The 21,740-nt window shown below is 41.9% G+C and overlaps 1 protein-coding gene across 3 annotated transcripts in view; it reads left to right on the top strand.

Annotated features, from left to right (window-relative positions):
* Positions 1–21,740, top strand: part of LPIN1 (lipin 1) — an 81,066-nt gene that overhangs the window by 10,200 nt on the left and 49,126 nt on the right. For 2 of the 3 annotated variants that reach the window (XM_068183440.1, XM_068183441.1), the window contains exon 2: positions 10,540–10,596. In XM_068183440.1, coding sequence (XP_068039541.1) covers positions 10,540–10,596 — 57 coding nt within the window. Of the gene's footprint in view, positions 1–10,539; positions 10,597–20,935; positions 21,094–21,740 lie in introns of those variants that run through there. The other variant, XM_068183442.1, reaches the window with a different exon arrangement.

The following is a 21,740-nucleotide window of genomic DNA, read 5'->3' as shown; positions in this document are numbered from 1 at the left end:
TAGGAAAAAAGGATGGGAAATTTAATGGGAAAAGAATAGCAGGCAGTTATCAAAATGATCTTTCCAAGACAGGTCAGAGGTACTTTTAGAGAAAAAAGTTTGTATTTAAATGCTCTATGTCATGCCATGCTAAGGAAGCTTAAATGGATCATGCTCTAATAGTGCAACACTCTCTGTGGATTAATTAGTAAGGGAATCCAGGCATAACCATCTTTCTTATGACTATTTGAGGTTAAAAGGGCAGCCCCAGGATCTGATCCCACTTAAAAAAGGTGGCCATGAAGTGAAGGGGAACTATTCTCTCACTTTAAAGTCAGACAGGTACATCTGGGCTGAATATAATAGGATTCTTACATTAAATATCTTTGGATTCAATACCATGGAGACTCCAAATCCGGTCTCCAATGGAGACTCCAGTCCATGAATGCTATCTCACTAACACAAGCACTAACAATTCAGCCCAGAGAAAGGATATCTTTCTATTCAACTGATGCCACATAAGGAAGGCTGTGGCCTGGGTGAAAAAGACTCTGAAAAAGTAAAGTTTTGTGTTGGCACCTCAAGTGAAATAAGAACAGCTGGACCCACATGCTTGCCCTCTGCAGGAATCCCTTCATATAGGAATAATTACATTACGGGCATTGCATAGTGAAAACATGGAAAATAAGTGAAATAAGGAAATATGCAGGAGCATAGAAATATGCAGAAAATAAGTGAAAACAAGGAAATATGCAGGAGGAGCTGCTACAGTGAACAGATTATTTCTTGCCACCATCTTTCTTTTTGCTGACTACCTAATCTGTGAAGTTAGTTTAAAAATGAATCCCATCAGTCTGGAGTATCAGGAGGTGTTAATTTCTCACAGAACAGTTAACAATCCTTCATCCATTGAAGTCAGGAATACCTTTGAAGTCCAAAGTAGTCAATAAAAGATCATTCACAAAATGGAGATTTGAATGTTCCCTTGATCTAATTTCTGGGAAAATCATTCCAGTGTAGGTAACAGAAACAGCACTTGTGATCCTCCACTGACACTGGTGGATCTCTGACGGCCTTGACTGTGTTGATAGATGCTGGGGAAGGTTTGGAGGTGGAGGACTTGTAACATGTCTCTCCTTAAGCAATAAAGGCAAAAAATACAGTCCCAAAGCATTCCTGAAGGCAGCCAGTTGTGCTCTATCAATCCAGCACTGCTTCACCACCAGCCTAGCTGCAGTGGCATCCTCAGGAATATAAAATAAACACTTGGGGTTGCTCTATTTTTGAGTCAGCCAGCCCTTTGTAGAGCATCCACTGATTACAAACTTCATTCTCTGCAGCCAGGGATCTGTAAAGCTTCACCCATAGCACTGCCCTGCCTGGAGAAAAACTGCATGACATTTAACAAAGAGACTGATGGCTGCCAGGCCACTAAGCTTTGTTTAGGCAAAATACTGAAGAAAGTAGGAGAGGCAGAGAACTTCTAAAAGTGTGACATTGTGACATGGCGAAAGAATTTCAAAGCCAATGCAGTTATTTTAGTATTAATTAAAGCCCAGTCAAGCCCAAGGGATTATTAACATTTAAAAAAACCTTTCTAAATACTTTTCAAGCTTTCTGTATGAACAAGTACTAAATGTGCACCACAGAAAAAAATGTTCCTGGCCCACTGCATTCTGAGATGCTTCTTTCCAAGAATTTTATTCAAAGACTTCCTCTTGTTCTGCACATTCTGTTTTTCTTCTAGTCAGCAATGTTGCAGCATATATTGATTGGATTTTATGACTGCCTTCTTCCTAGAAATAGTCCTGAACAATGTGTAGCATTAGTGAGAAAAACAAATCACTTGCAATGAAGAGGCACACTCCCCTCCTCCTTATTTTCTGCCCTTCTGGACAAGAGCCAGTAGGGAGCTGATTCCAAAGTCTATTTATGAACATGTTTACTTTTGCATACAGGCAGTCTTTACTACATGTGAGCCCTGTGTACTGACCCAATGAAGTCAGAAACAGTGAAAATTGAGAAATTTGCTTTCCTAACAGTAGTCTGAGTTGATAATGTTTCTCTATTTTATATTAAAAAACAGAAGCAGAGTGGCGTTAGCTGGGTTGTGCAGCAGAGCACAGACAGCCTGCAATAGTGCCAGCTGCAATGGAAGTTTCCAAACTTCCTGACCTACCCCTCAGATGTAGGATTGTTTTTCCTCTTCTGTTGTCCCACTCCAGAAATCTGATCTTGGGACACAAGGTCTCTTCATATTACGAACATACCTATGTTCCACAAAACATAAACTTACTCCCTAAAAAGCTGTGGCTAGCAAATCCCTTCAAAAACCCCTATAAAAACTACACACAATACAATTTTGTCTGCTGTCAGGAATGTGCATGTGAGGCTTAATATTTGAATGCTTGAAGCTTTTCAAAGAACAGCAAGCCTACCTGTTTTTTTTTCCCCTAGGTGGACAAAGTAGAAAAAACCCCATGTATATTTTAATTCACTCACACTTTAATGGAGGCTTGTTATGACTCTATCAAGCCTGTCATGAAGCCATACATTAAAACCTTTTTTGCCCATCACTGTTGGTGCCTTTGATGACTCTGGACAGTGACTAATATGCAAGTACTTACATATCAGTACTGACTTAATGGAACTTCCCTCTGTGGCAAAATTTAATATTCTTTGAATAAATTGCATTCTTACGGGAGGCTTTCCACAAATCAATGAACAGGGGGATGGGAAGCATCACTGGCAGCCTAAAATAGCTATGATACCCATAGGGAAGACCTCTGAGTAAGTCTACAAGCAAACAAAGTAAATAAACAGAGAGAATAAGAAGCCCAGCTAGGTTTTACAGGTCAGCTCCAGATGTGGCCATTGCCTCCCACTTGCCATGACCTTTATGCCTCTATGGAGGCAGCTGCCCTAGGCAAATGGACAAAGGGTTCAATCATAACATGAAAGGCTTGTGCAGATTTCAGTGTGCAGCACACAGATTTTTGCTGTCATCTTCCTAACCCCATCATCATTCCTGAAATTCATGCCTACAATTGGACAGAAAACAAATGGGATCAGGGAAATGCCTCTTTCTGAAGGCTCCCCACAAGCTTCTATAAGGTATTTGTACAAGGTATTTGTATGTGACCCATGACAAAGTTTGCTAGCAAGCAAAAACATAGTCTGTGCCCGGTATGATTTGAAGAGCAGGCACAGCACAGCAGCAGTAGCAGCTTTGCTCCGTGTACTGCTGGGAGCGGGGAGCCTGGGGATCCAGCGTGTGGCACAAACCCAGTTTCTCAAGTCTTTAAACAAGCCTGCTGCCAGTTCAGCTCTGCTGCCGTACCTGTTTGACCAGAATCCCTCTGAACTAAATCAGGAACTTCTTGATAGCTCCTTCCTTTTTTCTCTTCAGAGAGCCCTCTGTTTACATGACTGAGCACGTATCCTGTGTCAGACTGAACATCAGCGGGCCAGGTCAGTTTTGTTGGCTCTGTATCATGAAAACCCAGCATTTACAGATTCTTCGTGGTTGCAGATCCTATATGCAGCCAGATCTAGCTCTGAACTCCTTTGCCTTGCACTTAACAATGAAGGTCTGGATGACCCAAAGCCTCACCACGTCTAAGCCACGGGCAGCGTCAATCCTGCAGTCATGAAGCTCAACCACCCACCAGCTTTCTGCCCCTGGCTGTGAGGAGGAGCAGCCATTTTCACCCTTCTCTGGTGAAGGGCATGTATTGCCCTCTTCTGTGCTCTGGGTAGCAGCTGCCACGTCCAGGGCTGATGGAGAAGTTGCTCAGGGAGGTGTCTGGGTCTGGAAAGGCTGATGCCATGAGGGAGGGTGGGGTGAACATCAGGTGATGTGGATACATCACCTCATGAAACACCTTTTGGTAGCCTAGGGTGGTTCCTAAGAGAAACATTCCCAGGTGCAGTGTTAACTGCAGCCATTAAAATATCCTACAAAAGCAAGTGCCGGTGTGGTGGTGGGGCCACCATCCCTGCCAATGGTGGTGGCGGCCAAACAGTCTCCACCCTGCGGAACGGTCTGCGGGAGTGACAGAACAGCCTTCATCAGCATGCGCTGCAAGATGTTAGATAAACAGCTGATAATTCTCTCTCTGAGTGACTAGGGTGAGGTTAAGAAAAGGGAGGAGCTCAGCAGAAAAAATCCAGACGTGGCATGAGGCTCTTTCAGGGTGTATTTCACAGACCAGGGTCCCCCGTGTTAACCCAGCCCTGGGATGTACTCAGTGAGGTTTCTGGCTAAATGAGCAGCTTCATAGTGTCTTGCTTTCAGTCCTTAATTTTATCTTTATTTCAAAGTCACTTTAAAGTGTGGTGAGCAAACCACCATGCCTGAGCTCTTCTGCATTTTGCAGCAGCTCCAGGACAGAAGTGCCATGAATATTCTCACTTTTTAATTTATAGGCTGTATTATTACAAAGCATTCAGCTTATATCTGGATTTCAAAATAATTTAGGAACTTGATGTAGTCCACTGGGAGATTAACTCATTGAGAGCAGCCCTGCAGAGAAAGACTTGGGGATTCTGGTGGATGAAGAGCTGGACAGGAACTGGCAATGTGCACCTTCAGCCCAGAAAGCCAAATGTATCCTGGGCTCCATCAAAAGGAGCTCTGGTGAGATCCTGCCTGCAGTGCTGCATCCAGATCTGGGGTCCTCAGTGCAGGAAAGACATGGACCTGTTGTTGGAGCAAGTCTAGAAGAGGGACATAAAAATGCTTGAACACCTCTCCTATGAAGACAGGCTGAGAGAAGAGGTTCTGAAGACACCTTAGATTTGCCTTCCAGTACTTGAAAGGGACTATAAAAAAAAAGACAAAGAACAACTTTTACATAAGCAGGCAGTGATCAGATAAAGGGGACAGTTTTAAACTAAAAGTGGAGAGATTTGTATTATATTTTAGGAAAAAAAATCTGTACTGTGAAGAGTGAGGCAGGGACACAGGTTCCCAGAGAAGTTGTTGATGCTCTGTCCTTGGAGGCATACAAGGCCAGGTTGGATGGGAATTTGAGGAATCTGGTGTAGTGTGTATCATCCCTTCCCATGGTGGTGGGGGATTAAAACTAGATGGTCTTTAAGGTCCCTACCAACCCAAGCCATTCTATGATTACAATGCAGGCATCCATGTTTTCAGCAAGGAAAGGACAGGGAGAACACTGCTAATGCTGCAAGAGCTGCCCTGGCACCCATGCTTTCTCCAGAGAAATAGAGGCTGTGAGGGCTAGGCAAGCAAGAAGACTCCAAACTGCTGTGATCTTCCCACCCTACACCTGCTCCTCTGTCTCCATGTATGCCTTGGGACCCTGGAGCTACCAGAGTGCTTGAGCATAATGGCTCCTTTGACTTTGGGCCAGGTTTGAGTGAGGTGATTAAACAGAACTGGTTTCTGGTTGTGCTTCCTCTGCTTCATATGACAAAACTTGACTCTGGCTTCCATATTGCAAAGTACTTAAACTGTTCTGTGGTCATGTCCATAGGCAGCAGCTCCCATGTTGCCTCCTACAGACCAGTGGCTTTATTTTGGTAGCCTTCTTATAGAAGATAAATACAGATAAGGGTGTTTTTGTTTGGAGTGCTAGAACATCAAGCCATTTAACGAGACACTCACTACTGAAGTTTCTGACAGAACTCTTGGTAGTTACATTTTTTTTCCACATTATTTACTGATGTCCCAAGCTTTGTCTTGACTAGTTACAATCTCTCCAGAAGAATTAAAATTGTCAGTCAAATCTGACTTATGTGAGAAGCTAGGAAATGGTTTTCTTATTTTAGGTCACTTAGAAAGGCAGTATGATCATGTGGCAATTGGATTGTCATCTTACCTTGAAAGAAGGTGGCCCTCCTTCCTCTTTGTTGCTTAAAATTACTCTGTAGTGGAGATAGCATCTCCTCACAAAAGATACCTACTCTGGTTCTCTGTGAAAGAACAGACCAGCTGCTTTGCTCTAGGCACCTACAGTGCAGGGAAAATATAACTCATTCTGGGCATCAGATCCTCCTCAAGGGAAGTAATAGGATGTTTCTATCTGGTACTAGCAGAAATAAAGCAAAGTGTGTACTTAACTACATTTAGGGGCATGATTACTGTAGGAACCTGATTTAAATTACTTGAGTAATTCACAAATGAATAACTTTGTTTACAACACCTATTGCATCAGTGTGATGAGCTAAACACCAGTCAGGTGATGTCGTGAGGCTGAGTCAGAAGTTTGAGACAGAAGAGCTGCTTAGGACACCCTGCCCATCCCTTGGCTTACTGTGCTGTGCTTCCCTATAACTTGTTTCTGCACTACTTTTTTTAAATTCAAAGCATTTCATGTAACAGGGTTTTCATCACCAGTTTCTGTATTTTTTCCCACTATGAGATTTCCTTGTTAGAAAAGAACTGAAAATGGATTCTCATTCTGCCATGTCACTTTATCACAGACTAACAGAATACAAAGCTGCAAGAGACTCAGAGATCATCTGGTCCATCTCTATGCCTAGAGGCAAATTCAACTATAATTAAAACATTTCTGTCAAATGCGTGTTCAGCCTGCTCTGAAAGATCTCAGCCTCTTCCGGCAAGCCATAGCAGAGCTTGGGTGCTCCTACTATTATAAAGTTTTCCTAAAGCCTAAATATTTCCTGTTTCTTTTCATGCTCACTGCATTTCCATATCTCTCCCAAGGGGGCATGGATTACAGCTACTGCTACTATTTTTTGCTTGCAATATTTTTATATAAGATATATTTTTCCATCTAAGTTGAGAGTATGAAATTAAGACTAATCTGTTCTTCTGCAGACATCAGGCCATCTCTGTTAGCTCTGAATCTTCTGTTTTACTTCACCTTCTATCAGCTAAAAGAAATATCTTCATTCTTAAACACTCCGTATTAAGTTGGGAAAAGTACAGTTTGGCTTAATGCTAACAGACTGGGCAATATAGGGTCATAAAGACTCTCTTTAGGGTCAAAGGGCAAATTTTGCTTTGCACCACAAATTAAAGTTTTCTTATAAATATTATTGAATTTCTCCTGACAGTTTAGGAGCATATTTATTTCAGTCATCAGGAGAGCTGTGCAATAATGCCTGTGATATACCCACACTCTTGGAAGCAAAAAAGCTCAGGTAGCTTCAGAGGAGATCTGGATCTCTTGGCTACACTGATGGTAGTAAACTAAAGAGTGACAGTGCCTGTTCTCTGGCTTTGATGCTACCTGGTGTGATCTACTCACCTCCTGCTATTATTATTATTAAACTCCATCAGCACTAAAAACCAGTTGGCCTCCTTGAGAGGTCTGTGGAAATGCTCTGTGCTCATTTCCAAGCTGGGAGCTGCCAGCTGGCTGTGGCAGCACCTGTGCCAAGTGCTGTTTTTCCAGCATCAGGGCACAGGCCAGAGTGTCCCAGTGCCTCCGCCTGTGCCTTGACTATGATTGCCTTGTACAGGAATAGCACTTGTGTCCTATTTCACTAGCTTAAGTGCAAGGTCATCTTTTCCCCACATTAGCTTGTTCTCTAAGGTCAGCAGGGTGCCTTCTGAGGCTAGCACAGCTAAAGGAAAGATTTCATGCATTGTGTCTGCTTTGAAATATTTTTTGCTCATGTCAGTTTGCATTTCCAAGCCTACTAAATAGGAAAGGCAGACAGCTGTTTTACAACAGTCACTCAAAAAGTATGGACAAAACATAAGTCATTAAATTCTAAAATTTTCCATTAATTGCAGGTCTGAATGAAAGCTCCTTAGGGTTGTTTTAAAAATGTGAACAGGAACAAGAGATGAGACAACTCAAAACATCAAATTAAACTTAACTGCAACATTAACTGTACTTTCAAAATGTTGGCAGGGATCCTGGAGAGTCGCGTGGTTGTTTCACCAGTACACAAAGAATGTTTTACAGGACTGTCTCTGATCACTGTTTTTCAGAGGAACTGAATGCACAGGCAGCAGCACTTTTGTAAAATTACCAACTCTGTTGCAACACACTGTTGACTTTTCTGCTAATGAAATGTACTGTTTTCCTGTGGCAGTTCCTATTACAGTGTTTCTGAGATTTATTTTTTGGATCATGGAATTTTGATAGAAAGAAAAAGAAAGAATGTGTGCTTGCAGCCCTGAAAGCCAGCTGTGTCCTGGGCTGCATCCAAAGCAGTGTGGGCAGCAGGGTGAGGGAGGTGATTCTGCCCCTCTGCTCTGGTGAGACCTCCCGTGGGAGTGTTGCACCTAGCTCTGAGGCCTTCAGCACAGGAAAGATGTGGAACTGCTGGAGCACGTGCAGAGGAAGCCACAAAGGTGATCAGAGGGCTGAAGCACCTGTCCTCTGCAGACAGGCTGAGAGAATTGGGGTTGTTCAGCTTGGAGAAGAGAAGGTTCTGAGGAGACCTTATGGTGCTTTCCAGTACCAGAAGGGGCAACAAGAGACTTGGAGAGGGACTTTTTATGAGGGCTTGTAGGATAAGGGTGAACATCTTTTAATTGGAAGAAGGTAGACTTAGATTAGATATTAGGAAGAAATTCTTTACTGTGGGGATGGTGAGGCACTGGAACAGGTTGGGCAGAGAAGTTGCGGGTGCTTCATCCCTGGAATTGCTCAAGGCCAGGCTGGATGGGGCTTTGAGCACTTTAGTCACATTAAAGGTGTCCCTGCCCATGGCAGGGGGGTTGGAACCAGATGGTCTTTCAGGTTCTTTCCAACACAAACCACTCTATGATGCCTCTTAAACACAAACAGGCACATGCAACAGGAAAATACAATTACATTGAATTCAGCATTTGCATATAACATGCATCCGTATTTCAATTATTAATTTAGCCTGGAAGAGTATTTCTGTTCATTTAATTATTGGTGTAACATTGCTGGTATTTTTATTCTGCTCCTGAGAACAGAAAAGATAGACCACTTGTTAAAACAATGGGCCATGTCGAAAGAGGTCTGTTCCTAATTCAGATGCTAGAAGTCCTTTGTAATGACAAGTAAGTCATTTAAACAGGGTGCATTTCAATTTCTTAATTTGATACATGGAATTTATAATATCTTCTGGTCCATAAGGTTGTTGAGAGACTTGGTAAACTCTGTTTGAATACTGTGGTGCAATCCTTATTGGAATGTTCCAAGTGCAAGATATTGTTGTGAACAGAAGGCAGCCTATGTGCCAGACCTCTTTGTCTTCCTCTGATTGTGCCACCTCAAACTTACTTGTCACGTCCCCCACATGAAATGATATTCTAATTACACATGTACCAGAGCATGTGAGTGTAATTACCAGTGCAATTAACAGTAATGGAACCCTTAAGAACTGAACCTACCAGAACCAGGTGAATTTATTTCTGTAGTGCTTGTTTTGCTATTTCTGATTGCTCCCTATTTGTAATGGTTTCATAGTCTTTATTCAAATGGAAGAAAGTTCAGAAAAAGGATAATTTGATACCTTTTCTATTTGCTTAGTAAAATTCCACAGAGTATTCTGGGTGTCATATAACTTGAGAATGATAGAGAGCAGAATGGTTTTTCTTTTTTCCTGGTAAGCATTTTTGTTTGAAAAATGTTGAGATTTGAATATGTGGGAATATGGGTGTTTTGAGAACACACCACCAGTAAATCTGGCCATAACTTTTCTAGGCAAAAAAGGGAAATCTTTCAAATTATTTGTTTTTATCATCATCATCATCATCATCATCATTGTATTTATTGATCCTGTAGTGTTAGTCCTTACAGTATGAAATTTCACTACGGAATGAGAAGTATTATAAAATGCAGTTCAGAATTTCTCTTCAACAACTTTTCCTTTTATTTATATGTGTCCCTTCATCTCCAGAAACACTGAAAGCTTACCCTACTTAGTGGGTATTAATTAATGTTAATATGTCTTGCAACTGTGGCTTCTTTAAAAATGAAATCACCATTTACTCCTACTTTTGTGCGTTCATAAAGAGGTTGTCACAGTAATTGTCACCTTAGCTGTGGGCTCTGTCTCTGGAAGTACAGTCACACTGCTGAGGTGCCTGTGCTGCCTGTCTGCAGAGGCATTACTCATGGAATATACTCATGCCTCTGCTATGCAGACCCTGAGCATCAGGTTGCTTCAAAGGGGCTGAAGTGTGTTCTTGTTCTACAGAACGGCTTTTCCTGTCCTATTGTGTACTAGAGGTCTTCCTGTACCACGAACACATCGAGGCATGATGCCATATGAAAAGATCTTTGATATCCCCATCCTGCACAAGAATAAACAGACACTGTTGTGGTTCTTCAGAGCTCACAGTATTTGCTGACTTTCAAGTTCTCTCCAGCTGATGATACAGATCCTACTAGTAGAGGACTAAATCCTTCTGCAAAACCCCTGAAAACTGAGGTGGTGGAAAGAGAGACTTGAGAACATTTCTCAGTCCAGATAAAAAGTGAGGATAACACAAAGGCCATGTGGTTTACAAAGGAATCTTAGGAGAGGTATTAATTGAACCTGGGTTTCAAGGACCATGAATGAGGCCTGTATATATTAACTTCTGTGTATGGTTAATTAACTTTTTTTTTTTTTTTTATGTTTTGTTTCTTTCAGATTCCATTGATGAAAGATCCCGGTTGGATTCGAAATGTCTGGACACGCAATCTAAATGTAGGAATTTAATTGTTCATTTGCTTTTTAACTCCAGTGCCTTAGAGCAGGCCCAGCTCGAAGCCCAGTGGTCTTTGGTAAATCAGGATGAGGAGTGGTTAATTCTTGCTCACTTCCTGATACCCAGTGCAGAGTGTCCAAGTGTCACTCTTTGGATGCTGTGTTACTATACAACACCACTATAATGTGATATTATTATTCCTGTGAAAGGCTGGGTAGCTCTGTGAAACTGGTGGCCCTCATATGTGGCCAGTACTAGCAGGATAAGGATGGAAAAAACATAACAATTTGGAAATTTGGCACTTGACCTGGACAATAAGCAGAGTGAGCAAACCTGTGACAAATGTGAGATGCAAGACATGTCCCAAGCCAGGGAAAACATGCCCAGACATCCCTGCTGCTGCTCTCCTGGAAGGCAGAGAGCACATCTGTGAGGTGGTGGTCTTGGGACACTGCCATGGATTGACAGAAGAACCACTCAGGAGAAGGAATGAGAGGGGGAGAACAGCACTTCCCATACCAGTTATAGAACTGCCACTGCTGAATGATTGGTGGAGGAGGCAAAAGAGGCAGATCCAGGGAACAGCCTGATGCTTGTCTAAGTGACTCGGGACTCTATTCCTCAGAGAGACCTACTCTTACAGTGATGGTGGGGCAGAGTATTTAGAGGCTGACTTGATGAAATCACAGGTAAGTCCACAGCATTTCTACTCAGCACCAAGCAGAGCTGAGCAATCACATCCACCTAGCTGAGCTATTGGAGCCACTGTCCAGCTCTGCATAGGCTTCACAGAGGTATTAGCCTGAGTGGAGTGTGATGTTAGATAGCTACACTGCTATCTCATGTAAATCCCACCTGGGGGCTCCAGACAACCTACACAGTGCAGTGTAGGATATTCTCTATACTTTTCAGAGGAATCTTCCTGATCCAGGAGCCTGTGGAGACTTGCTTGTAGCTTGTTGGTGCGGGAGCTGGCTGTTAGAGCCTGGCAGCCTCTCAGTTGGGTCTGGCAGATGTAGGAAGGTATGTCAGTTTCAACAAATTGAGGATCTAACCTTCATGCTGAGCTTGATATTAGCAATGTCACGTAAATAATTACAGCTAGGTAAGCCAAACAGGCAGTCTGAAATTAGGATGGGGTTGGTTGCTGTTGGCAGGAGTTGGGTTTGGACATGCAATTCAGTAGCTGTGCTTTGCAGACAGACAGGTATCTGGGAATTCAAAACGCCAGTAAAATAAACAGAAGGAACTCCAATCAGCAAATGACAGCATAAAATGTGAAAATTAAACATATGTGAAGTAATACTACAGATGTGATCTTTTCATTCCAAACTTTGGGAAAATTCAGATCTGCATTCAGGTGAGATTCTGAAATTTACAAGAACATACGCTGGGTAACCAAAACATGCCATGTGAACTTGTGATGTAACTTGGAAAGAACGGATGATAATACATACGTGCAGTAAGATTATATTTTAAGAAGGATCAGGTTATGGGTTATTTGGGCAAAAATTTGAATTTTTAAAAATGTATCAGTACCTTGCTTTTTGTCCTAAATTTCTCATAAGCTAGTTCAGAAATACATGAAGAAGAGGAGGAGGAAGAATTTTGTAATGTGGATGTGCTACATTTAAAGCCTACTCTACAGAAAGAAGATTGAGGGAAAGAATATTGATTGATTAATGATACAAATATCTTAGAGGTTTTGCAAATAAAAGATGTGCTTGCACTAAGCTGTTTCAATATCTGCAGAGAGAAGTTAGCAGTATGAAACAAAAAGTGAGAAAAAACATATCAGGCTGAATCTGCCACAGGAAGCAGAATTACACAGAACAAATAACATCTGACCTGGACAAGGTAGACAAGCAATAAGCATGATCCCACGCAAGCAACATGAAAAACATGCAGGGTGAATGAACTGGGCTGTCATCTAGGGCTGCAGGGGAGTGACATCTGATATCACTGGGATGACTGCACAGGGAGGCTTTTTTGCTAGTGCCCAAATTGCAGTGTGGGGATTGGAATGGGGAAAACGGTGTCTGAAGAGCTCACATCAGAAGCAGACATGTACCTTGACATGACTCTGACCTACCTGTGGGTATGACTTTGGTTTTTATTCTACTAAACGGGATTATTTTCTTTGTTTTCTGACCAGTCCTTTGTCTCTTCTTTTACTATGGCAGTGCTTGATACAAAACACTGCTTTCCTGTTCTTACTCTTGCTTTTTTAAAAATAACCCAAAACTTCACTGTTTGAAGCAATGAGCAAACCCTTTGCTTGTGTAATACAGAGTTCACTGGCTTTAAAGGGATTACATTGCTCTGTGTGAACTGAGCACTAGGCCTGATACATTCAGACTCTAAACTCACTGGGATGGGAATTCTCTTTGTGCATGATACCACCAACACAATGTGGCTGATATGTGAGTAATAAAAACAAGCTGATGTTGTTTTTGTGGGCAGAAGCTGCTGGCTTTGAGAGACTGTGCATGGTATGTACATTTGTCTGAAGCAGATATGGAATGAGGGTAGCAGGAATGAGGCAAAGTACCTGATAAATTCTCACATTTGCATAATGGAATATGGAAAGCATACAGGCCACCAGGACAAAGGTTTTCTGTGCCAGGACATGCTGGACACAATGAAATGGATTTTCCTAATTTCACCAAAGTATATTATTTCCATAGATTAAAAAGGGCTTGTTTTAACACACTCTTCTACTGTATTTATGGAACAAGGATAAATAATTTTCACAGTGTGTTTATTCCTGAATGTACCTATTTTCTCAAAACAATTCTGAAACATAATGTTTTTAAACAATTCTTGCATGTATACACAAGTGCTGATAAGCTTTTTTCAAACAGTGAAGAGGAATACATGGAGACAGAATTGACCCATTTATGTAAGGGCAGGACACCTAAAGAGCTACATGTAAAGCATACACCTAAAGAGCTACATGTAGAGCAGGCAGGCTTGGTAATACATTCATTTATAGTATCTTAATACTGGACTAACTAAAATTGTTTCAACTTTCTCAGTTCAACATTGAATTACATTTCCTTCTGATGGATCATTGCCTCCTGAGAGCCACTCAAGCACATCAAACTTTGCGACCAGATTACATAGACATAGTAAACACCCCTTTAGGACAGGTGTGTTTCACTTGCAAAAACTGTTGTGCATTTTAGACTTCAAGACTCTTTTATACTGAAGTTTTCATTAGAGTAAAATTTTAATTTTTGCTCAGCTTTCAACACAATGGCAGAAATCAGAAAAAAACCCACTTTCTTTCAAACCACAGACTACAGTTCCTCCGTTGGATAATATACCCTTTGTCAAAGCAAATCTAAATTTAGTTTTCCAAGTAATTATTTTTAGACTGATGGAGATGAAATGTTGTTAAATTATAGTTCTAAAATAACATTCACTACTATGTTCAGGGATTTTAGTGCTATAACAGTTCTGGAGAGACACTCATTTTGACACTGTGAGTACTTTAAGGGAAGGATTTACTGAATTACCTGGGACACTTCTACCACTCATAGAAATTTGAACCTGAAACAGACATAAAGTACCTTTTTCATAATTTTGCAAACTCAATCATACCTATTAAAGGTATTAGCACTCCAGTTGTAGAAATCATAAAACTTAAGCTAATTTCTCAGATAATATCATGTAGGTATGCATCTCCTTGCAGGAGATGTAAAGAATGACAGCAGCTGAAAAACAGAAATAAATGACAATGTTCCTGCTTTAATACAACTGACTTAGAGGTTCCAGTCAGAGTTTTATATGAGTTCTCAGCCTAAATCAGGTGAACGAAATGCTTAGATAAGAGAAAGAATGCAGTATTTACTGATTAATTACCCAGGCTTGATGCAAACAATTAAAGAGAATTTATTGTCTTGTGATATGCAGGATTTAATTCTATGCCTCAGCTTGTTCCTAGGATTTTCACACAATTTTTATTATTAACTTTATCTATAACAATATATTTTTAAGAACAAAAGAGCCAACAACAATAAGATTGTCAGCTTTTACAGCAACCAAGACTCAAAAGATTATTTGCTTAAGCAAAATATGTTTTAAAATATTGTCATTATTCCATTTAGCTCAAATTTTGCCTGATAAAAATTTATCACAAGAATTCAATGGATGATTGTACTTTTAACTCAAAACAAGCACAGTGGCTCAAACTGTAATCAGTAAAACCCCCAATAATGGGATTAAAAGGAAAACACTTCTAAAACAGATTATCCCAATCCAGTATCTCACCTCTCCCCCCGATTCACCCAATACAAAGCCTTGAGGTTAAAGATCAGGGAGATCTGAAATCTGTGCTGCCAGATTAAGTTGTCTTCCAGTTTGGCACAGAAGAAGGAACGAGAGGACAGTGTGGAAAGATCTTAGAGCCAGAGCTCCCTCGTGCCTCACTGTTACTGAAAGCCCTGAGAAGAGAAAGCAGGAGTCCTTCAGGTGGAGGCACAGGACCCACACCTGCTGCAGAAGCTGAATTGTGAAAAGTACCCTTTTAATGTTACACACAGTTGTTAAAAACAAAAAAAATAAACAACAAAACACTGCTCTAATCTGGTTATATTCTGTCACTTCAAATATTCAAGAAAACTGAGCATTAGAGAGAGAGGAAAACACTAAGTGGTATGAGGTTGCACTATCTCACTTTTTTACAGCAAAAGTAATAAACCTTTCTTTACTTTGGATGAAGGGATGAAGATGTGAACTTCTGGGCAGTACCTGCAGAAGCCTTCCCCATCAGTTCACTGGTGAGGGAGACAATAATCACAGTCTGCCTCTCCTCCTGACAGGTTGCTCACAATCCTCCATCTGCCTCTTTCTCGAGGGGAGAGTAAAACCCCTTTCATCCAGTTTATATGAGAGCCAGAACTAATTACGGTACCTGGGAGAGTACAGAATTATCTCACTTCAAAGCCAAGAAAACCTGCTTCTTGTAAAGCCAAGCCAGGGACAGAGTGCCCCTGCATTCACCAGGAGCCACACACAGCAAAGACTCCCTCTACCCTGGTCTGCACAGAAGTGAAGAATTTTTCTGTCACAGAGAGAAGCACCAAATATTGCTACTTGTATTTTAAAACACATTTTAGATACTTTACTTTCTCGGTGGAGTTATAGAATGAACTTCAAGCTAACCTATATTAGCACTTAATTCTTAGCTCACCAGAAGGAAAAGCTTTACACACAATATGTATTAATCCTCTTATTATCATAAGAGCAGCTGTTACATTTTTGCTACCTGCAGTTTTCCTGGTAAGGTGGAAACAACACAGTGTACTAATCAAGATGTCCAGTTTTACAATCCCCGAGAAATAACTTTCAGAACCTATTTGCAAGGAGAATTTCACATTGGTAGGCAGGCTGATCTGGAAATTTCAGACATGAGGCTGAGTGAAAAGAAACAAACTTCTCAACAGAAGGAGTTGGTTTCCAAATATCTTTCTCCTCTTTGGCATTAAGATTGCCATTTAGTTTCCAAGCATTGCAGGTACTGTGAAGAAAAGATTATACCCTGGGAAACAGACCAGCTTTGTTTGAAGTTCTCAAAGCAGATTTTGTACTATTTTGTTCTGAACAAATAATACCAATTATTTTGGTTTGCTGTGCTTTGAAAACAGTATTCTGGGCAGAAGTTTTGCTAGTCATGCACTGATATATTGGACTGATGAAAAGCTAGATTTTGGGCTGGAAAGCATTTTGTCCATGACAGGATAGACGAGCTGTGTTATGATCTCTCATTTCTTGTATGTATGTGCTCTTAGACACCAGTATGTATTTTACCTGAGCAGGATACAGGTCTATGTTTGAACAAACATATGCAGGAACTGTGGTCTTGGCTGAAGAAAGAACACATTGATGATTTCACTGTTCTATCCCTTACCTCACTTTGCAATTGCTTTGCTTTATCAGGGCTCAAGCTTTTCTAAGCTTTTTAAGATTACCTTTAGAGAGCTCAACTGTGGCTATTTACAGATTTGGAGCTAAATTGCTTTCTGATGAGACTGGACTGGTACAAGTGTAGCTCCAGCAGGGTTGATATGTTCCTCTCTTGTTCCTAATTTAAATACCCCTACACTCTTCTGCTTTGATGATATTTGGATCATAGGAGTCAACAGAAGTCTCTGTTTCTCAGTAGCCAAGTATTTTGTAGCAAAGAAATTACTTTTGACTGGGGAAAGAGCTGCTAGGATATAAAGGAAGCATTGAGGTTCTCAAGGGTTTGCACAGTTGGATGTGGATCTAGAGAAGGAAGAAAGGGTCTTCTGAGAACCTTCTCCATCAAGACTTGTTATACTCTGAGAAGCAAAAAAACTTGTCTAGTGGTTCATTTACTAGAGATCTCCTTTTCCCATTTTTTTTTCAGTGAAGGGGAGGAAAGGGTGTATCTGTCGCAAAACTAAGTCCAAAAGTACTTGGTTCAAAATCAACTTTGGTTATGCAATGCACACACTGATGGCACGAGAGATGTTATCATTACAGATGAGCATTTTGGTACATGATCAATGCTTCCTGCCCTGCCTCTAATTCCAGCTGCAACAGTTCCAGGAAAATTGCAGTCCCACATTTGATCATTTGACAAAATAATCCTCTCAGTTTTGCTTTTCACTGGTCACTGCCATGCCTCATTATTGACTGAAACTTTATACTACTTCTGATGACATCACAGTCCTGAGGATGAGGTCATCATCTCACTTCTTAAAACAGAGGTCAAAGAAGAAAGATAAGAAATTATGTCAAAAGTGTATTGGCTGGCATGTGCAAGTGTCAGCAAGTGATTCCAATACTCAGGAACTGTGATGATACAGAAAGCAAAATCCCAAAGCTAAAGCTGTCAAACTGCAAGGACCTCAGGGGGACAGATAAAAAGCAAAAGCAGCAGCACAGTCAAAACTGGCAACACGTTAAAGTCAAAGGTGGGGGAGGAGGGAATGTTTTAGAAATATCTGCAACTAAGTAACATCTACATATATTTTTAAAAATTGGTCTCCAATCAAGCACTTAGAGGCAGATTAAATGCCAGTATTTGCATGCTACAACACTCTGTACTACTGTGCCTTCAAATGAAGGATGAAATGAAGTAGTAGCTAATTGTACTTGAAGGGAAGAGAAAAAGAATGGGGGGAAAAAAAGTGAATCAGACAGAGAATTCAACAGATTTTCTGAAGCAGCTGTAGGTACTGTATAAAGATATCTACTTATGTTAGGAGAGAAATTCCTTTGTTATGATGGTGGGATGTTTAATCAGGTAATTACAGAGTCAGTCAGACTGCTTTTTGATGTTTACACTGGAATAAAACTAGATCAACTCTTAATTTACACTGCATGAGCTACTCTGAGTTTATTACTTATATAAAGAATGTCAGCACAACTCCAGAGCCATCTTTGCTTATGAGTTAATTATAAATTAAAAGCTAAAAGCTCATATTTTCTATTTACTGAATAATTTTTACCTGCACATTGGGCATTTGTTAACAGTTGTAGTCATTCATAACCCAGGTCCTGTGTGCCTGAACATCAACCCTAGTTTTAGTGGGGGAAAAGCCAGACATTACTGCTAATGCACAATGGTTTGAATGGTTATTTTGCTCACTGGCAACATCTTTGCTAGGAAAATCTAGCGTCCTAAGGTAGAATTGAAGGCTTTTTTCCCCCCGTGCATGGATTTATATAATTTTTTCTAGGAATCTGTTCTTGGATTTTATTAAACTCTTCTGTGCTTGTCAACTCTTTTTAAACCCAGTTTTATTAATTTACAAAAGACTACAAAACTCAACTTTCTTCATAAGTGTATTTTCATAGTAACTTTGAGCCCAGATCATAGGCTAGAACTCCACTGTGCCAGAACTATACAAACACAGAGTGAATACGTAACTTATAAGGTCTTTGAAACAAGAATCAGAGTTAGGTAATAATGAATTAATGTACATTGACCATCAAAGGAATGGAAAGAAAAACGTCCATGAGCAGGTCCTTCAAAATTTTGTGGACAGTTTTAGATCAAACCTTGGTAAACAATCATCTGTTGACTAACACAATACCTCCAGAAAGAAACCTGTCAAAGGCGAAACCTTTCAGGAAGAAAATAATAATACTTCAGAACTTCATCATTCCTGAGTGTGTTTTGGAAACTACACTGTCAGGGACTTTCCTCTTGCTAGGGCCATACTCCCTCTGCCAGCTAGTCTGTGGGTAACTCCAGATTATTTTTTAGGAACCATCCCTGACAGTACTATCCTCCAGACTCTGCACTGCCCTGAGTCAAATCCACAGCCATGACCATGCTAAGGCTTGAACAATATCAAAGTACTGGTTATGTACTAGTGCTTGGTCCTCTAGATAGAACTAATTGAGAGTAGTTATGAGCAGAAGTGCAGCACAAGTAAGGATTTCAGAATGAGTTGGCAAAGGTTGTTCCAGGGAAGTAATCTGAGGAACACCACTCTGCACACCAGTCATACCATGAATAAGAATAAAGTGAAAAAGCATAGAAGGATGGTACCCTGCTCACTGTTGCTGGGCAAGCATGTGGCCCTTCCCACAGCATCTCGTGTATATTGTGGCTCTATTTGCTCTGCTCTGTGGGAAGAGAAAACATGATCTTGTTAATCAAATAATTTAAAATGTAGAGCATTATTCTGTGGGCTATTTTACATCAAGCAGCAGATAGTTGGACTCGATAAGTAGCTAAACACAATATAGTACTTCCAAAAATGAGAACCTATCTTCTGGATTTCTGAAAGAAGCATGGAAGGGTAGGTGTTCTTGAGACTGGAAAGGCAGTGTTTTTGATTCAGTATGTTATGATCATGTTTTGACTTTAGCATAGTAGTAGAAGACCATAGTGGACCAATATATTAGAGGAGTCCTCCCACCTAACATGGATGGTGATGGCTGGAGATTTCCACTCTCTCAGAGGGAACACAATATGGGACTGTATTCCGCAGAGATGTGGTGGGCAGAGTACTGGTAGGATCCACAGTCAATACAGATAAAACTTCTTGTATTAACAGGCATGAGATTATTTACCAACATTTCTCATTGCCTACTGACTGCCCACTGGCAGGAGATTAGATATGAAATGCCTGGGAAATGAAACTGCAGGTGTGTATTACTTTCTCCTTGGGACTAAGTATACACCTTTCTTTGTCATGAGTGGGCAGAAACTGTCTTCACTGACTTTTCTGTTCTAAATTGAAGTGTACTCATTAGTGTAGCTGTGTAACCAGGAATGGAGGAGAGAACAAGAGGCTGGGCTTGCAGTCTGTGAGTTTGCACCGAGTCCTATCACTCAGTGGCTCTGTCTTATCTGTGAGCTGTACAAAGACTGGCCAACATGGAGAGACAGCTAAGAGAGACATAGAAGATGCGTCGCAGAAAAACAATTTGAAGGATTACAATGTAGTGATAACCTAGAGAAGATTCCACTAAGATTGTTTTGGAGTATAACAAGAAATTTAACAGAAATGGAAGGCTTAATTACTCTAATTACTAATTACTAATTACTCTTCCCAAGCTTCAGCTGCATGTACATTTTGAGGACTTCAACACAGAGATGCTGGAAATCCAACTGTAAAAAAGGTATTTTCAGGCCTAAAACACTTTGGTGGTGTGGTTGTTGGTTTCTTTTTTCTTTTTTTTTGTGTGTGGTGTTTTTTTTGTTTTTTGGTTTTTTTTGGGGTTTTTTTTTTTGGTTTTTTTGTTTTTTTTTTTTTTTTTGGTGTAATCTTTTTCGTCTTTTTTTCCTCCGTGTTCCTCTGTTTCCTGTTTATTTGTAATGGACATAGCACCACCCCCTCCCGAGTTCTGTAAACATGACTTCAAAAGGCCTGGAGAATTCCTTCTTCAGTTTGTTTTAAGCATGGACATCCACTTCCCTTTTTAGCTGTATAAGGCGGTCAGTGCAAAGAGAGGTTACAATACGGTTTACATACAAGGAAACCACTATCAGGTGGAAAAGCTTTATTTCATCGCATTTATTTAAAGCGATAAAGCGTCTGACGCTGACAGACGTGTTCCCGATGGTGAAGAATGCTAGGCTCGGGCTCTGGCTCTGCCAAGCGACGCCTATCGCGGACCTGCCTTTGCTCAGCCTGGGCTGAGCGATTCCCTTTCCCACTCTCCGTTTTTCCCAGCCAGAAACCCGACTCGCCGGTGGCCGCGGGATCACCCCACACCAGGGAGCCTCGGCCGCGGGATCACCCCACACCAGCGCGCCACGGCCGCGGCCCCGCCCCGGCCCGCGGCAGCTCCGGCCCCGGCCCCGGCCCCGGCGGGCGGGGCCGGCCGGGCCCGCGCTGTGCCCCCGCTCCGCCGCGCCTTCCCCGGGCCCCGCGCTGCCTCCTCCCGGCCCCTCCTCCGAGGCGGCACCGCCGGGCGGCCCCAGCGGCCCCGCAGCGTCCCGCGGCCGCGGCGCGCACTGAGGCGGCGGCGAGCGGAGCTGCGGGAGCCGGCCCGAGGCAGAGGTGGGTGCCGGGGCTCTGGCGGCCTCTGCGGGAGGAGGGAGGCCCTTCCTCCTCCGGCTGCCCGCAGGCATGGAAGGCAGGGCCAGAAGCCGCTGAAGGCAGCGGGTCCGTCCGGCCTGGGCATCCTGGTGGGGCTCCGGGCGGCTGCCCGCATCCCCTGCCCGCCTTTCCTTGGGAGCCGCACAGTGACAGCTGTGCCCGGGTTGCTGGGCGCATCGTGGCTGGACACGGCTTTGTGCATGGGATTAGAGGGAAGATGTGATGCTTTCCAGGTGTCCCCTCAGAGGGAGGTACTCTGCGTGGGCATCTCGGTTTTGGGTCCGTCCCCCGCCGAGCTGTGTGAGCTGGTGGTGGCCAGTGGCCAGCTGCTGCTTCCCCTTTGCCTTCAGGAATTTTGCTTCTCTTTGCCTGGCAGCTGCTGATGCAAATCGCTGCATTATGCCCCTGCTTCACTAATACTTTCCCTGAGCCTGAATAAAGACAGCAGTAACAGGACGGAGGGATTTAATGACATAGCAGAGCCTGGCTAGCAGCAATGCAATGGCTACACGGGAAATTAATCTTTCAGATATTTTGTATTTCTTTTATGTTACCCCCACCCCCCCCAACAGTTATTACTTTTCTATTGATTTGGATGTCTCTACCTT

This window comes from Anomalospiza imberbis, chromosome 3 (assembly GCF_031753505.1).
Source record: "Anomalospiza imberbis isolate Cuckoo-Finch-1a 21T00152 chromosome 3, ASM3175350v1, whole genome shotgun sequence".
NCBI classification, from domain to species: Eukaryota; Metazoa; Chordata; class Aves; order Passeriformes; family Viduidae; genus Anomalospiza; species Anomalospiza imberbis.
This window is presented reverse-complemented; position numbering and strand designations above follow the sequence as displayed.